Source organism: Coregonus clupeaformis, unplaced genomic scaffold (assembly GCF_020615455.1).
Source record: "Coregonus clupeaformis isolate EN_2021a unplaced genomic scaffold, ASM2061545v1 scaf0837, whole genome shotgun sequence".
Lineage (NCBI taxonomy): Eukaryota > Metazoa > Chordata > Actinopteri > Salmoniformes > Salmonidae > Coregonus > Coregonus clupeaformis.
Genome location: NW_025534292.1, coordinates 159,832 through 177,233, shown reverse-complemented (window position 1 = coordinate 177,233; position 17,402 = coordinate 159,832). Strand labels below are relative to the sequence as shown.

The 17,402-nt window shown below is 42.0% G+C and overlaps 2 protein-coding genes across 2 annotated transcripts in view; one reads left to right on the top strand and one right to left on the bottom strand.

The window, feature by feature from the left end:
* Positions 1-13,411, bottom strand: part of LOC121582265 (neuroplastin-like) — a 29,399-nt gene extending 15,988 nt beyond the window's left edge. Inside the window, exons 1-2 of the mRNA XM_045216878.1 lie at positions 13,020-13,411; positions 1,195-1,542 (exon numbers count right to left, since the gene is read on the bottom strand). Of these exons, the coding sequence (XP_045072813.1) occupies positions 1,195-1,542; positions 13,020-13,095 (424 nt within the window). The 5' untranslated portion in view covers positions 13,096-13,411. The remainder of the gene's footprint in view (positions 1-1,194; positions 1,543-13,019) is intronic.
* A 1,366-nt stretch (positions 13,412-14,777) lies between these two features.
* On the top strand, positions 14,778-17,347 carry LOC121583261 (calcium homeostasis modulator protein 6-like). Its single transcript, XM_041899445.2, has 2 exons — positions 14,778-15,297; positions 15,701-17,347. The coding sequence occupies exons 1-2, from the start codon at positions 14,833-14,835 to the stop codon at positions 15,851-15,853; spliced, it is 618 nt and encodes a 205-aa protein (XP_041755379.1). The 5' UTR covers positions 14,778-14,832; the 3' UTR covers positions 15,854-17,347.
* The last annotated feature ends 55 nt before the right edge of the window (positions 17,348-17,402 follow it).

Sequence of the window (17,402 nt, the reverse complement as noted above, 5' to 3'; positions counted from 1 at the left end):
CAGCCCTTGCAGTCAGATAGTAGTCAAACAGCATGGTAAACACTGTGTATGACAAACAGATCAGTAGTTAATGCTCAGGAGATGAAGGAGCTGACTCCGGTAGTAAGCCTCTGAGAGTATCTGGCTGCATGGCTGTGACTAACAACATTCCACATCTCTCTGCTCCAATGGGCTGGGCACTCACTGGAGCGTGCACTCATTAAAAGGGTCCAGTTGACATTCAGTATGTTTGTATGCAATACAGCAGAGAGGGGAGAGGATATAATGTCATTACTGATTCACGCTCAAACACTTAATAACGGCTAAGAAGGCACAAGGTAGCAATGAAACCAGCTCTCTCAAATCTAGAAAGGAAAAAATTAATTTAAGAATCTCACTGGGTTCTGTCCTTTATTGGATTAGGGGTAGTCAAAACAAGGGCACGCTTTACACTTGGACAGCTCCCTCCTTGTGTCTTCTTAAGTCCCATCTACCCCTTCCCCACTACCAGATGCTAAAATAAGTGGCACAACTTCAAAGCGCTGCGATGCCTAGGCTACATGGTGCAGACAGGGCAGAATTACACTGGGCTTTGAAGTAAATACAACAACCCACACAACACAAGAGATGAGACAACATTTCAACTGAAAAACACAAATCACAAAATAAATACAGAAATAAATGGATGAAATTAGGATGGTTTGAGAATAGGGAAAGAAACGGGACAACTGTCGAAGGTCACATGAGACAGAGGAGAGGGCCAGAATGGCCAGGATGGGCTATATGTGGGGAAGGAGAGGTTGGTGTTGGAGGAAAGAGGGGGTAGGTGGACAGAGACTGGGGAGGTTTCTGGGTTTGTGGTAATCTACAACAAAACAGGCAGGAAATCTACGGAATCCTCAAATTCTGCAGGGGGAGGAGGGAACACTCATAGGAGCTATCAACATAATATAATAAAAACACAAAAGGTAGTACTTATAGGATGAAATAAAATACAATGTCTTCCAATTTATTATACAGAAATAAAACAAAGACAAGTCTTTGAAATGAACAAATAACAAGGTGGTGGTTGGTGTTTTGTTTTATTTCTGTCTTTGCCAGGGACAGCTGTGGTGGAGGTGTGAACTCAGTTTTTTTACGGAGTGGGGTGGCGGGACAGGCAGGGGGTTGTTTGTTCATTCACCATCTAGGTACTACAGGACATAGACCACTCACTCTGAAGCACTGAAATGGTGGCCTGGGCGCGGATCCAGGTGATGGCGGGGTTTTGGCGCAGGTCGTTGCGCCGTGGGTCGTTGCTGGCCCGGCACTCGTAGGTCCCGGAGTCCTCCAGCGTGAGGCGTGTGATGCCCAGCACGCTCACCCCGTTGTTGCCGTAGGCCGTGTTGATGGACACGCGGCGCTTGCGGGCGCCATCCCACAGCTGCTTGAAGGAGTCGGCGCGGTTGATCTCTGCGTACCACCACTGGATCTCCGGGGTGGGGTTACCGACCACGTCGCAGTACAGCTCAAAGGTGTCCAGCGTGAGCTTAGTCTCAGACATTGGCGACTTCACAAACCCAGCTGGAGAGGAAAGGTGTGTTGGGGAGGAGGAGAGGGGGGTAGAAGAGGGGTTAGAGTGGAAGAGGGAGGGGATGGAGAGGCCAGGGGATGTAGGTAGGAGTAAATCAAAAAGGGATCAGTTGGAAACAAAAGAAGAGGATGATTAAAGGTAAATCAAGGAAAAAGCAAGCTACAAAGCATAAAGTGGCAGGAAAAAGTAGTTGAGTATAAGACAGTTAGTTTATAAAAGAGTAAGAGATTTGTGTAAATGAGAAACAGGTTAATGGCCCCTGAAACCCAATGTATCACTATCCAATGTTCCTCTATCATACCTGGACCAATCATGGCCACACGACCTTCAGCTGAGGTCACAGCCAACCAATCACAGTCTCTGTCATCAAGCCACCTCTTGGATCTCACCAGGGTTTAGGATGATATTACTTCCTCAACATTCTAGATCACGGCTCTCTCAAAGCTCGTATTTCATTCCCTACAGTATTCAAATGGCAGAAAATAATTAGCTGCGCTTTCCATTATAATGGAATAATACAAATATTTAATTTAGCAGTCTAACAAATCAAGCGGAATTCAGCACAGTATATTTTCTGTGTAAACAAATAAAATGGATTTACAGTGCAAAATATGTTGACTACTCACACCATTGTGAAATGTTTAAAGATTTGAAACTACTAACGTAGAACAACATAGCAAACTGACATGCAGTAGAACTACGAGTAAATACATTTTCACATATGGACAACTTAGTCAAGACATGTTTCTTCATCTCATCAATAAGTGATATTTTTTTCCTATCTGTCAACCTTTACATTGCATGCAGAGATTACATTCCTGCCCCACAATCCACTTAAATAGATTCAATATTATATCTGACAGTCACTGAAACACACAGAACTATACCCCTGTGAGTTTCTGAACAGATATTGCATTATGGGAAGCCTTTGCTTTCTTGTATCTCTTTGATGTTAGATTGAAATGACAACTGACTACAAAGCTCTCTGTTTACGGAAGTGTTTAGTTGGTTTGCCACATTAAGGAAACTCATGTTGTGTGATGTGACAGTTATGTCAAAGGGCACTGCTTGAGCTGATGGAAAGCCATGTGACTACTTGTAACATTGGCTGAGTATAATTTCTGTCGAGCCCTATGAAGCCTTGATGAGGACCTTATGTACAGGCCATTTTGAGTGCTTTATTCTGGTCAAATGAGAACTGAAATTGGGAACTGCTCTAACAGCCAATCTGGTTCGGAACATAACTGACTCAGTCAGGAATCATAAATGTGTTGAAATGCATTGAAGCTGAAACAGCAGATGTTACATGTGCTTTGAACCCCACGCCTGATGACTAGTACTGTAGTGATTTATTCTTCTACAGCAAGACATGCATTCTGTCTGTTTTCAATCTGATACTTTCTGTGGGTATATGCTGTAGTTGGTAACTTTAGAAATGAGGTCACCCATACTGTGATTCAATGTCAACTGGAATCATCACTGTGTGTGTGTGTGTGTGTGTGTGTGTGTGTGTGTGTGTGTGTGTGTGTGTGTGTGTGTGTGTGCGCACCATTCTCATGACATGAATCATACTACCGCTACACATCAATGGTCAGCGCCTACAACCATATGTCAGCATTCTAGCACAGACCCAATGCACTCATCAATCTGAAGCCAAATCACCTGGGCTGTGCCTTAGGGTTCCTGTTGCAAGGCCTCCATTGTCTGCCTGCTCTATGCCATGTGTCCTCGGATGAACCACAGAAAAGGCCGCCACACCCTAACCCTAACTCTGCCTATGCTGAAGGCAAGAGAGACAGGAAGAGATAGCAGAGCAGGCGGTCTCTCTGTGGTGCTATAGTCGTGTGTCTTATTACAACAGATTACAGGCCCTCCCAGAACAGCCCAACTTGCTCAACAGTAATGTACTGTATCCTCAGCACATGAGCAGATAAGCTGCCTAGTGGGGGGAGGTTACTAGGCGCCTACGCATAGCTGTCAGTATTGCGTTAAAATGAGCTGTGCCTAACATTTCATTATTACAATATAACCTAGATACTTAGCGTTTTGGTTGGGCAAATAATGTATTGTTCTGTATCAGTTTGTAACCAAGAGACAGAGTTTATACTGTAGGCTATAATTTTCAATTTGAGGTCAAACACTTCTAGCTATGCAGCCACTGTGTTTCCACAGCTAGAGCCAGTGTGTTCTCTACACAACTGAAGCCAAACACTCTTTGGTCTGGTCCATCCACAGCAAGATATTCCAGAGAATGAACAATAAATGCACGGAAATCATACCGTCCCATACCCTGGCAGCAACAGTTAGAAGGCAGCTGTAAATAATAAGGCAATAGGAAAAGGGTACATGATTTGGGTGTGGACATGATCCAGCCTACCCTGGCCTGATTTACACAGACCAGAGCCTACACAGACCTTGTGCCATCTTGCCTGAAGCCCAGATACATGCAGAGTAATTAGTGTTTGTGTCTTTCTCCTGAAACATCTGGGCCCATCTAGCTTCAGCCTCCACCCCCCATGATCATCCCCCATCACAGAGGGTAAAGCCCAGCCTGGACGCCCACTGACTCTGCTCAGGCTGCCTCTGAACTAAAGCATCCGCTGAGATCAAAGAACTGGACCAGCCTCACATCCTCCACTCTTTTGAAGGGCAACAGAAAGTGATCGGGACCAGGAGGTTTTCATAGAAGAAAGTAGCCTGTAATGACGTTAAACGGATACTATCACAATTACATAGGTGATGTGAATGAAATGATACAATATGAGGAAGGATTCATATACAGCACAGACTGAATCACAATGATCCATTAATCTCTGTTTATTCTGTAAGGCACTTCATTATAATGTCATATAGCATCATGTAGAGGTTACTGTGGTGAATAGATCCTATCTGAGTCTGTGTGGTGGCCCATCACACATGTGCCCGGCCCACTGAGTGAGTTGGGGAGCTCTCTCCTCTGAGGACTGAGAGCAGAGCACACACATCACCAGGCAGGCAGGCTGTGGCTCTGAGTCACCTGCCTGTATCCTGCCTCCCAGTCCCACAACACAGACACACTGCAGCTAGAAAACCCCAAGGGCCACTGCACTGGCTACGTGCAGGGCATTTATTTATGTTTGAGCAGGGTGATACGAGTATCACCTCTGTGTACTAGTGTGTGAGGACATCTATAGTTGGATAAAATACAAACAAACTCAAAATGGGGTATACAGTGAATGTTGAATTTGATATTGAAATCATGGGCATTAAAGAGCTAGCTGTAGTATCAGTATACTGTGGTGTGATGCTCCATTGTCTTAGCTAGTATATCTGACTTTTGTAGGAGAGCCAACTTAGCTGGCTTCCAAGCATCTGGTTAAGAGGTGTTACACTTGGCCGATTGCCCAAGGTTTCAAAAAGCCTTCTGCTCTGACAGTTGTAAATGAGTCGCTGCTGTGGGTTGAAGGATGATGTATTTGTTTTTGAGCTGCTCTTAACACATCGATGGGTGGGCGGCTATAGATTTCCTCATTCGTTTTAACAAATCAACAATAAACCTTGATGCCTGCATGCATTAGAGTGGTGTTGTGGATAAATGGCAGTTAGCAACAGGGAGGAGGTGACCTCTGCCATCTTACTGTAACTACTCAGGGACAGCCATTCAGGTCTTAGAGGGGAGCCACAGCTATTTAATGAGAGTTAAATTCCAACCCCCCCCATCCCCGGCTGAAATGGGCTTATCCCCCTCAACCAGCAAACATTGCTCCCTGATTAACCCTTTCAGGGGTCAAGATGACAGACAACCCGGGCCCTCTGTCACTGTTCAAAGCTAGCATGGTTAAGATAACATATGCCACAGGACTGGCTGACACTCATCAATGTCACCATAACAGTTTGTGACAACAACTATCAAATGAGGGGTTTTCTTCACTGGACACACTGTGACAACACATATTGTAACCACAAACAAATCTCCCAGAACGAATATGCCACACAACCACATATCAACCTTAAATCAATCGGGTTAAGAAAGGTGGGGGTGTGGCTATATATGTAAAATCTAAATTCCATGTAAGTGTGGCAAAGTCTGAAACTATTTGTAAACAGTTGGAATTTCTTGCTTTGAATATTGAGGTTTCAAAGGGCCTCTCTATAACTGTGATTGGCTGTTATAGACCCCCCTCTGCTCTTGGTGATGCATTTTCTTCTTTGACGCACCTTATGTCTAAACTTCTTTACAGTGAAATGATCTTGATTGGTGATCTCAACTGGTGTTGGTTAAAGCCGGTGTCTGATGATTTAAAAATGTTTTGTAATTCTATGAATCTTACCCAGTTGATTAATTCACCCACTCGCCCAAATCTTAAATGCCCTGATAAATCTACCCTGATTGATTTGATATTGACAAATGTTCCACATAAATATTCTGCGGTTGGTGTTTTTTGTAATGATTTAAGTGACCATTGTGCTGTTGTTGCTGTTAGAAATACTAAGGTTCCAAAGACAAATCCACGTTTTATTCGTAAGAGAAATTTGAAGTGTTTCAATGAGCAGGCTTTCTTTCATGATTTGTTTTATTTTGACTGGAGCAAGATTGAGCTTATCCCTGATGTGGAAACTGCCTGGATATTCTTTCATGATGGTTTTTTCCAAATAGTAAACAAACATGCACCATTCCGCAGGTTCAGGGTTAAAGGGCGGGATAATCCATGGTTTTCTTCTGAGCTGTCTTGTATTATTCACGACCGTAATCTAGCCTGGGCTAAAGCAAGGAAATCTTGTTCTGATGCTGATTGGCTTATTTTTAGGCAGTTAAGAAACAAGTGTTCTTTTCTTCTCAGGAAGGCCAAGTCTGAATATTTTATGTCTGTTACCACTGATAACCTGAATGACCCTAGAAAGTTTTGGAATGCTATTAAGTCTATGTCTGGTAACAGTAATGTTAATGAATTACCGTCATGTGTTTTGAAGGACTCTGTTGCTATATATGACAAAACTGAAATGCTGAATTGTTTCAATGAGCACTTTGTATCATCTGGTAGGCTGTTTGATTCAGTGTCCTCTGTCTCTGTACAACCCTGTGTGGATGAACCAGTGTCCTCTGTCTCTGTACAACCCTGTGTGGATGAACCAGTGAGAGCTGGTCAAACTTTTAGTTTTCTGCCATTCTCAGTGCAGGTGGTACATAAAGCCCTGAAATCCTTAGATCAAAGAAAGCCTGCAGGTCCTGATCTTTTGGATCCCTGCTTTTAAATCTGGCAGCTGATTTCATAGCTGAACCACTTACATATCTGTTCAATCTAACCCTGGAATGTAATGAAATTCCAAAGATCTGGAAATCAGCATTTGTCCTACCACTTTTAAAGGGGGGAGATCCAACTCTTTTAAATAATTATAGGCCAATCTCAAAGCTGTCACCCCTGGTGAAAATACTTGAAACCCTTGTAAGTGAACAGCTAAAAGAGTTTTTATTTACTAACTCTATTTTATCAATGTATCAATCGGGCTTCAGGAAGAAGCATAGCACAATTACAGCAGCCATGAAGGTTTTAAATGATATCACTGAAGCCCTTGACAAAAAACAGCACTGTGTCTCACTTTTTATTGATCTCTCTAAGGCTTTTGATACAGTTGATCATGCTATACTAAGGCAGAGATTGTTGAGTGTAGGTCTTTCGGAGCATGCAGTTGCATGGTTTGCTAACTATCTGTCTGATAGAACTCAGTGCACTCAATTTGATGGGCTTATGTCTGTTAAATTGTCTGTCCTGAATGGTGTGCCCCAGGGCTCTGTACTTGGTCCTCTCTTATTCACTATTTATATTAATGATTTAGACAAAAATGTCCAAAATGCACAACTTCATTTTTATGCTGATGATACTGTTATTTACTGTTGTGCCTCATCTCTTACAAAAGCTTTCCAGAACTTGCAAACTGCTTTTTATACTGTTCAACATACCTTGTGTCAATTGAAGCTTATCCTCAATACTGACAAAACTAAACTAATGGTGTTTTCTAATGCAAGAAATAGACCTCTGAACCTTTCACCTGTTACTACCTGTCAGGGCAAGGAGATTGAGGTTGTAACCTCATATAAATATCTTGGAATTCTAATTGATGACGGCCTCTCTTTTAAATTGCATATTCAACAACTTACAAAAAAATTGAAGCTGAAATTGGGATTTTATTTTAGGAATAAGGCCTGTTTTTCTTTTGAAGCCAGAAGGAGGCTAGTATCAGCTACATTTATGCCTTTACTAGACTATGGGGATATTTTATATATGAATGCTTCCGCTCAGTGTTTGAGATCAATTGACACTCTTTATCATGGTACCTTGAGATTTATTTTAAACTGCAAAACCCTTACGCACCACTGTACTTTGTATACCAGGGTTGGCTGGCCTTCTCTAGTCACTCGTAGGCTCAGTCACTGGTATACTTTTATTTACAAAGCCATTTTGGGTTTACTACCTTTTTATTTGGGCATTTTTATTGTTCAGAAATGTGGTGGGTACTCTCTTCGTTCACTGGACTTTATCCTGCTAACTGTTCCAAATGTCCGAACTGAATTTGGTAAAAGGTCTTTTATGTACTCTGCGCCATCGTCTTGGAACACCTTACAAAATAATTTTAAACTGGAAGAACTTGTCCCGATTGGTGTTTTTAAATCTCTGATGAAGGATTTTGAGGCTGATTCCCTGACCTGTCAATGTCTTTAATTTGCTGTTTTTGATATTGTTATACTCTTGTGAATTCATGAATGGTTTTTACTAGATTACTTGTAGTTTTTCATGTTGTCTGTCTGTAATTTTTTGTAATGACTTGGTGCTGCCTATCTTGGCCAGGACGCTCTTGAAAAAGAGATTTTAAATCTCAATGAGCCCTTCCTGGTTAAATAAAGGTTAAATAAATAAATAAATAATAAAAAGTCTTATGTCTCCATTTTGTTTAAAATTTCCTCTAGCGTCTTCCATTTGGGTATCATCATCAGTAGCTAAAGTATGTCTGGTGTGTACTGTGTTGGAGGCTGTGGGATGCATGATGCTGTTGCCATCGGTGCAGTATGTATCATGTTTCACAGTTGGCTGGTGTGACTCAGTGGAAGAACTGGCTTACGTCCCACAGCACATTTTCCGGTCTCACAGATGTGTCCTTTACTACTCAGAACATGGGCAGTGATACAGCATGGACTTACAATTACCAAGCTACACTGTACCTTGCAGTTACATTGATTGAATCCCTTATTAATTGTAAGAGAGATGCCATTTTAGGTTTCTTTTTATAATGTTGCCTGGCCCTGGTTCAGGGGATTTGATCATGAAACATGTTTAGTGATAGAAACTGGGACGACAAACTGTCTGTGGCTTTGAGCCACACAAACCTACTAATACTGTACTACATGAAGAAATAATGAGAGGTCGTAGCTCTCTATCTTATAGTAAAATAACAGACATTGCATGTTTTTAGAGCAGCATTTTGTTGATGCTTGAGTTTATGTTTCTATTGGTAACTCACATCAAAGGATTTCACATTGTGGTCTGTATTCTATGTCAACTCAAAAAGAGGATATTATACACATAAATGTCCTGAACTAAACTCCTGAGTGGCGCAGTGGTCTAAGGCACTGCATCGCAGTGCTAACTGTGCCACTAGAGATCCTGGTTCGAATCCAGGCTCTGTCGCCGCCGGCCGCGACCGGGAGACTCATGGGCGGCGCACAATTGGCCCAGCGTCGTCCAGGGTAGGGGAGGGAATGGCCGGCAGGGATGTAGCTCAGTTGATAGAGCATGGCGTTTGCAACGCCAGGGTTGTGGGTTCGTTTCCCACGGGGGGCCAGTATAAAAAATTAAAAAATATATGTATTCACTAACTGTAAGTCGCTCTGGATAAGAGCGTCTGCTAAATGACTAAAATGTAATGTAAATGTAACTAGAGTACGGCTGTTAAATTGTTCATAGAGGGAGATTATGCATTGCCATAAGCAGCATCTTCAGGTTAGGGACAGGAGAGAACCCCCCTTCATATTCCTCATGCATAAAGAACAACGCCCTTTAAGAGCTTAAATAGTTCACATGCATCTAGTGAGTCTTCAGAGAGCCAAGCAGCTGTGCACAGGGATGCTGCTGTCCATTAAGAGTTAATGGACTCACTTTCACAAAAGGACATTAAAGCCACAGTTCTCTGTGCTAGGGGTGCTGTGTCTCCGCTCTATAAATAGCAACTGGCAGCAGCATGGACCAATGCTATTTACAGTCCCCCAGATATCTGTTGCTGAATCTCAGCCATCTATGGTTGGTCGGGCTCCCCAAGCATATAGAGGCATAATGGCCTCAGCTCAGCTCCCACCACTGTTTCACACATATTGTACTGTGATTAAATATCCTACTCTGTAATTACACTTCTTTACACGTCATCGCCCCGAATCTGAAATATTGCTGATGAAATCAAACGTGACATAGTGAAGCCTGCCACGTTACATCACTCACACTAAATCCAGACTGAAATATTAATTAATTTGTTTGGAGGGTATACCCATATTTGTGCGACCAAATAGCATCAGTATACCATCCATGAAAATATGATTACTGTATTTATATAACAGCCTCATAAATGTGTTTTACAGTATCTAGCTACAGAACTGTATCTCACTAGTGTCTAAGGAAACCTGACATAAACAATAATAAACAGTAATAAATCAGTAGGCTAAAAAAGAAAGCTGTGATGTATCAGTCTTCACCAGTTACAGTGACTCTCAGACAGACACAGAGTGACAAGGTAGCACCAGTCTGTCTCCCACAGCCCCCTGGGAGTCTCAGCAGAGCCCATAGTGAAGTGCCACTATGAGACCCAGGGAGTGGGCACTAACACTGGGCAAAGACTGGAATGCATTCACTTGGGCTTTACCAAACAATAGGAGGGCTTAGATCTGACTTTGTGGATGGGGACCATCAAAGCGTGTCCTCATACACACATAATTCATCCACCAGATCAATGAATGAATGTACACTGAGTGTACAAAACATTAGGTACAACTGCTCTTTCCATGACATAGACTGACCAGGTAAAAGCTATGGTCCCTTATTGATGTCACTTGTTAAATCCACTTCAATCAGTGTAGATGAAGGGGAGGAGACAGGTTAAAGAAGGATTTGTAAGCCTTAAGACAATTGAGACGGATTGTGTGTGTGCCATTCAGAGGGTGAATGAGCAAGACAAAATATTTAAGTGCCTTTGAACGGTGTATGGTAGTAGTATGGTTTGAGTGTGTCAAGAACTGCAACGCTGCTGGGATTTTCACACACAACAGTTTCCCGTGTGTATCAAGAATGGTCCACCACCCAAAGGACATCCAGCCAACTTGACACAACTGTGGGAAGCATTGGAGTCAACATGGGCCAGCATCCCTGTGGAACACTTTCGACACCTTGTAGAGTCCAAGCCCCAACGAATTGAGGCTGTTTTGAGGGTAAAAAGGGGTGCAACTCAATATTTGGAAGGCATTGCTAATGTTTTGTACACTCATTGTACACTAGTAGTAAGCAGGGTCGGGGTCAATTCCATTTCAACAAAGTCAATTCAAGATTGAAACTGAAATTCTGATTTTTAGTAGAATTGGAATTAGATTTGGAATTTCCGTTTACTTCCTAAATTGACTGAATTTAAAAGGAATTGACACCAACCCTGGTAGTGAGAATAGTAGAGCCAATGATGGATTTCTCTATTCCGCTTTGAGTTACTATTGCTGTACAACTTCATATTACAATCTTTCTGTGTTCTCAGTGCTAACAGTCCTTTAGTAGATGCTCTTATCCAGAGCGACTTACATTAGTGCATTCATCTTAAGACAGTTAGGTGAAACAACAACATTTCACAATCGTAGCAAGTACATTTTCCCTCAACAAAGTAGTTATCAGCAAAGTCAGTGCTAGCAGGAAAAGACTAGTGATTTTTTTTTTGCTTTCTATAGGCCTATAACACAATCCAAAATTGCTACTTTTGTCATTGAAACAATTATTGTTGTAAAATATACCAATAGCTGGTAGTAGCTCAGCTCTGAGAACATGCATTAGCCTGTGTTTTGTGTAGAGGCTGCCTCTGATTGGTGTGCCCCCTCTGGGTGACAGAAGTGATTCACCGGGATTGGTCATCCATCAGGGGCATGTCAGGGAAGGCAACCCTTAACACGCAATGAGGAGGCTCAGACATCCTTCATGTCAAGCAAATGATGCTTCCCTCAATCCTGCCCCTTGTGACTGTGTGTTCATCAAATACTTAAATAAATAAACTTGGATGGCCCATGGAGAGACAATTTAAATCCCATGGAGAGACAATTTAAATCAGTAAAATGTGGAAACAAATTGGTGATAATAATTTGAAAGGTTATCCACCATATTGTGGAATAAGATATTATAACCTTCAGGCTACAGACAGATAATCTAGATGTGTTTTGTTGAAAGTTGTGTATATGTTTTGAGGTTATCAACACTCTGCCTTGAGCCAACAGTGGGATTCAGAAGCTTCAATTATGTAATATAATCTCAACTCCACTGACACACAGAGAGAAACTAATGGGCCTAAATATTACCAGAAAACCAAATATGCTGTTTACAATCATGCATATTGTATTTTGGGGGCAGAAAACGTGTCATGACCTTTCCAAATATCAACACATGAGATGTAGAAATGACACACACACACACACATAAAGTGGAACGTTGACCTCTTTACATATGAAAGCCCGATGATTTATTTGTTGTTGTGTTCTAGCCAGAGAGAGACTATGGGCTTAACAGTCCTGAATCGTGCAGACTGTTTGGCAGGTTCTTCAACAGTCCACTCCATTACGCTACGAATGCACTACGCTGCTCTTCTTCACAACATAACAATACGTACATCCCAAACACGAAATATGCTACAATCAAAGCGTGTCAACAATCTGTGTATTCAGTAATCTATTTATCAATGAAGACAAATAATTCAAACCCAGCTGACTTCGTGGAGACTAAGGAATTCCAATGTATCCATCAAATAGTAATAATATAATACTAACTCCAAACATAACGAAATAGCTAATAGAGCATATATTAGGAAACTCCAAGCCAACACAACTATGCTCTCGTTTGCAGTACCATATTTATGCTCTGCTTTGCACTAGGATATTCATCTAGTTTCAATCCATTTGCCTACACTATTAAATTGAGAATCGTGTGCGTAGGGAAATGGTCGTAGAAAATATGAGCACCCTAAATACTGTGAACAGAGTTATGTAAACGAATTTGTTCTAAATAAAGACTATATTGCGATGCGTAAATGCGCCCATGCCCCTCATATTTGACATTATGTCAAATGACAGACGCCCCCTTCATCAAATCAAAAAAAAAAAAAAAAAAACATGTTCTCGAGTCACACTCAATGGAACAATTAGCAAGACATTGTGTCTGACTGCGATTGTGTACAATCCCAGGCATGGTCACATCTTTATTCTTACCGTTTTGAGCCGAGACGTAATGCAGCATCAAGTTTCCAAAAAGGACCACAGCCAACATCACTGCATTGGGCTGCATTCTTGGGGTTCGATGAGAGGACCAAGCAGGGACTAGACAAGGTGATTGTAGGAGATTAGATATTGATCGCGGAAATTAGAGATCTGGTCTAAAGGTGCATAGCAGAGTGGATGCGGAGTTCTTTAGAATGATCTACGAAGGCTATAAAGATAAAGTCCTCCGGAAAATAACAAAATGAAGGCAGCAAGGAATGGTCCGGGACAGGCCGGCGGCTCCGTCAGGGATGCTGATGTAGTAGGGCCATAAACCGAGCCTCCTTCATCGGATTGCGGAGGAGAGGTCTTTCGATGTCAGTGAGAGAGTCCACGGTTGTAGTTCTGAAGGATCATAGATGCGCAGACCGATGCGCATTTGCGCTCATAGAAACGAGGCCCTTTAGTGCCCAAAATAAAGATGCACATTTGACAATCATTCCGAACATGCACGAATTATTGCCTACATCAATTTGATTTATTTTGAACGTTTATTGAGTCAATAATTTTTATTGACAGACAGTCCATTGACATATGGAATTTTAGCATTGAAATGTGGCGCAGGAAAGCTTCACAAACGCGAGCAACCACAAACGCTCGGGCGCAAACACACACACACACACACACACACACACACACACACAGAATGAAAGTGGTCACTTCAGGTGGTTTATCTCTGAGTAGACCTCTTGACCAATGACAATTATAGAGGCACTGATAATTGCTATAATTGCAAGGGATTCAGGTAAATCATCAATGCGCCACCTGCCTGAGGGTAAGTAATTATAGGCTATGGTTTAATCTTCACAAATGCCATGCCCCATCATAATACTGTAAATCCATAGGAAACAGTTCACTGGGTGGTAACAACCCTGCCATGAACCACACATAGCAGCTCATTTGACCAGAAGACATAACCCAGGATACAGCGAATCCAGGCTACTGTACTGGACTGTGTATCAATCAGACAGACCCTAACTAACATGGCCTCCCTGTAATCCCTGTATTCCGGAGCTGTGCAGCGGTGTTACATGGGCGACATCTGGTGTTTCATTATAGAAGACAGAATTCAACTGAATCATACTGGGTATATTGTGTTGTGTGAACATTAGCAGTGGGGAAATCAATATACTTAATGGGTATATTAATGTTTTTGGAAACAAGTGGTATATTAATGTTTTTTGGAAACAAGTGGAAAACACACTATGATAAATGAAAGGCCAGACAATGGCAACCCATTCAGTCAGTGTGTATACAGTACACATGTAATGTCCATTTGAGGGACACTGTTTAAGTAGTACTGTCCATATTCTGATTCTGTGGCTAAATTTATCTGAGAAATTGATTCCAAAGATGCTGCCAACTGCTGCCGCACTACAGTATCCGTCGGCCATTGCACTGTGAGTATTTGTGTGCTAGAGGAAGTATTGTAAATGGCTGGTCTTCTCACCCAATAGCAGAACAAACTGGACTTCCCTCCACTTTACTCTCCTCCCTCTAGTTTATCTGTGGAAGAGTACATTTAAAATGTAACCCTACCTCAAACTCCCCACCAGCCAATCAGCTGGGGAAAGGACAGTGCCGATGACACACCCTCCTTTGTTCAAAACCAATGAGAGTGGAAGTGTGGCATTTTGCCCGAGGGAAAAACTTACCCCTAGAACTGTTAATAACGCATCACTTAACTGTTGCCAATGTGTTCACAACGGTACACCCTCTGTTGGGCTTTTTACCTCTACTACTCAAATTTTTTGGTCTATTTAGTATGGAAAGTAGACAACAATGGCTTACCAGACTGAAAAATGAACTTAGCAACAGTCCTCTGGTCTCAAATGTGGCTTTTGGATTTATCCTCATGGGACTAGAGAAGCTGGTGGAGCTGGAGTTTGAGTGTCCTTGCAATCCTAAATGGAATGGAGTGTTTTCATCTGCCTTCTTCATCATTCCTGCTGTCATGGCCTTCACGTTGATGCTGATCATTCAAGGATGCAGGTGCGATACGTGGTGCCGGAAGACTGTGTCTTTTTCCAGTTTTGTTCCTGCAATAGTGTGGCTGATCTTGTTGTTCCTCGATGGCCAGTACTTTGCTTGTGCAATGACAGACTGGAAGGGCAGATTTGTCATAGTTGATAAAGCAGCACCGCAGAAATGGTGTGAGCCAACTAGTGAGGGAGACGTCACACCGCAAGAACTAATGCTCCGCTCACAGCAGCTATTTGTTGTGTCTCAGGTGAGTTTCCTTTCATGCATATCACATGCATACTACATTGTTACATGCACATGTTTCATTACATGAGGTGGAATGAGGAGCTAGGGGCCATATGTATCAAGCGATTCAGAGAGGGAGTGCTGATCGAGAATCAGGTCCCCCCTGTCCATGTAATCTTATTAATTAAGATCTAAATGGCTAAACTGATCCTAAATCAGCACTCCTACTCTGAAACTCTTAATACATATGGCCCCTAGCTCCTCATGTTACTGCACAGCTCTTACCTGTTACAAAGGGCTCTACTTATGTGGGGTGGTGTAGTTGTGTGTTATCAATGACAAAGATGTCTAGCCTATGCATTGCAGTCACATTTAGGATGTTATTCACCTTATTCACTCTTTATTTCTGCCCCCTGATGTATCAGGTTATAGGTATATTTCTTCTCATATTCATCTGTGTGGGACTCATAGTATATGTGATCAGAGAGAGCTGCCAGCAGGATTCTGAGATACAGGATGCAGACGTAGCAGAGCTCACCGTGCTCAGGATGAGCTCTCTGAGAACCAGGACGACGTGAGAGGTCAGGCTCCTCCACCACCACCACACCTGGCTGGCCTGCCCACTGAGCCAGCTCTCAGATGGTTCTGATGGCTCTGAGGCCCTTGCCATAGCCCATGCCTTGTGTGGAGACTTTGTAAATTACCTGAATGGACACCTTCGTTTGAAAGTACTCTTTCTATTTGTAAATAAGGATTTTTGTGGGACTCTTTTTTATTTTTTACCTTTTGCATTTTCAATGACCCCGTCATTCAGTGAGTGAGTGCATGTCATGAAACGAATGAAAGAAAAGGCCACACATGGTTGCATGCTGCACCCATGGAATGTACATGAGAGCAACATACGTGTATACCATGTGCAGGCTTTTCTTTCATTTATTATCAACCTCATTTGGCCAAGCAACAGTGGGGAAATTTGGGATGTGCATATCACTTACACACTCTCACACTCTCATATCATGGACCTGCCTTCAATGAAATATAACTGGTTGAGCCAGTTTTAATTTGTTGCTTCATGATGTCAGTACCTCATGTATATTTCCTACATAAGACATTTGGACTAATTTCAGACCCAGTTCTAGGTCATATAGTATGTATCTGACGGCCATATTGCAGCTGGGCTGGGCTACGCTGCACTTTGCTTCCTATGGTGCCCATTCTGGCCATCTGAAGGTATGTAATAAAGGACTGGTCTTTACCCTGGCTGGGAGGAGTACCTCTCTGGACTGGCCTTCTCATTCTGTTGTGAGGCCCATCCCATCACTCCCAGACCACTGAGTCCCAGGCCCAAACCCAGGACCAGCTAAACTACATACAGTAGTTGACGTTATTCAGAGAAAAAGGATAGCTCTCATACTAAGCAGAATATGTACATGCAGCACTGTTGAAAAGGAGTCATGTTATGTGTCATCTCATATGTAACACTGGATATTAGGTTTAACCAGGGACAAATTAAAATGTAACAACTGGTCATACCCACAGTCTGTCTGTACAATGCATTTTTTATTAAATAAATTATTTATTTAATGAAAAAAGCTCAGGCTTTTGTACAGTGATGTAACACGTGCAGAATACAATATTATTACTTTTGCTTGACTATCAAAACAGAAGTTATGCCATAATTTATATGATCAAATATAACAAATATGAAATGCTTTTGGCTGCAGATGTAATAAGATGAGAAAAAATAAGAAACCCACACACTGCTCTTGATAGTATCACTGCTCTTGAATAAGCTTTACGTATCGACCTCAAGGCCTTCAGAAGAGCAGTGATACTATCAAGAGCAGTGTGCGGGTTTCTCCTTTTTTCTCATCTTATTCAACTGTTACCATGCACCTGTAAAAAAGATAGCTCAGATGTTCAAGTGCCTTTTGAATTTTGATCTGCAGATGTAATAAAACAACGCTATTATCCATCACTGTCAAGTATGCAACTATCCATTACGCTAATAAGTGGTATCAATCTCTCTTGCCAGTAAATAATGTATTTACATTTTTGCTTTCTCAATGAAACATGTACTGTATTTTGTCATTGGTATTTTGCTATTCAAGCCAATACACAATGGCC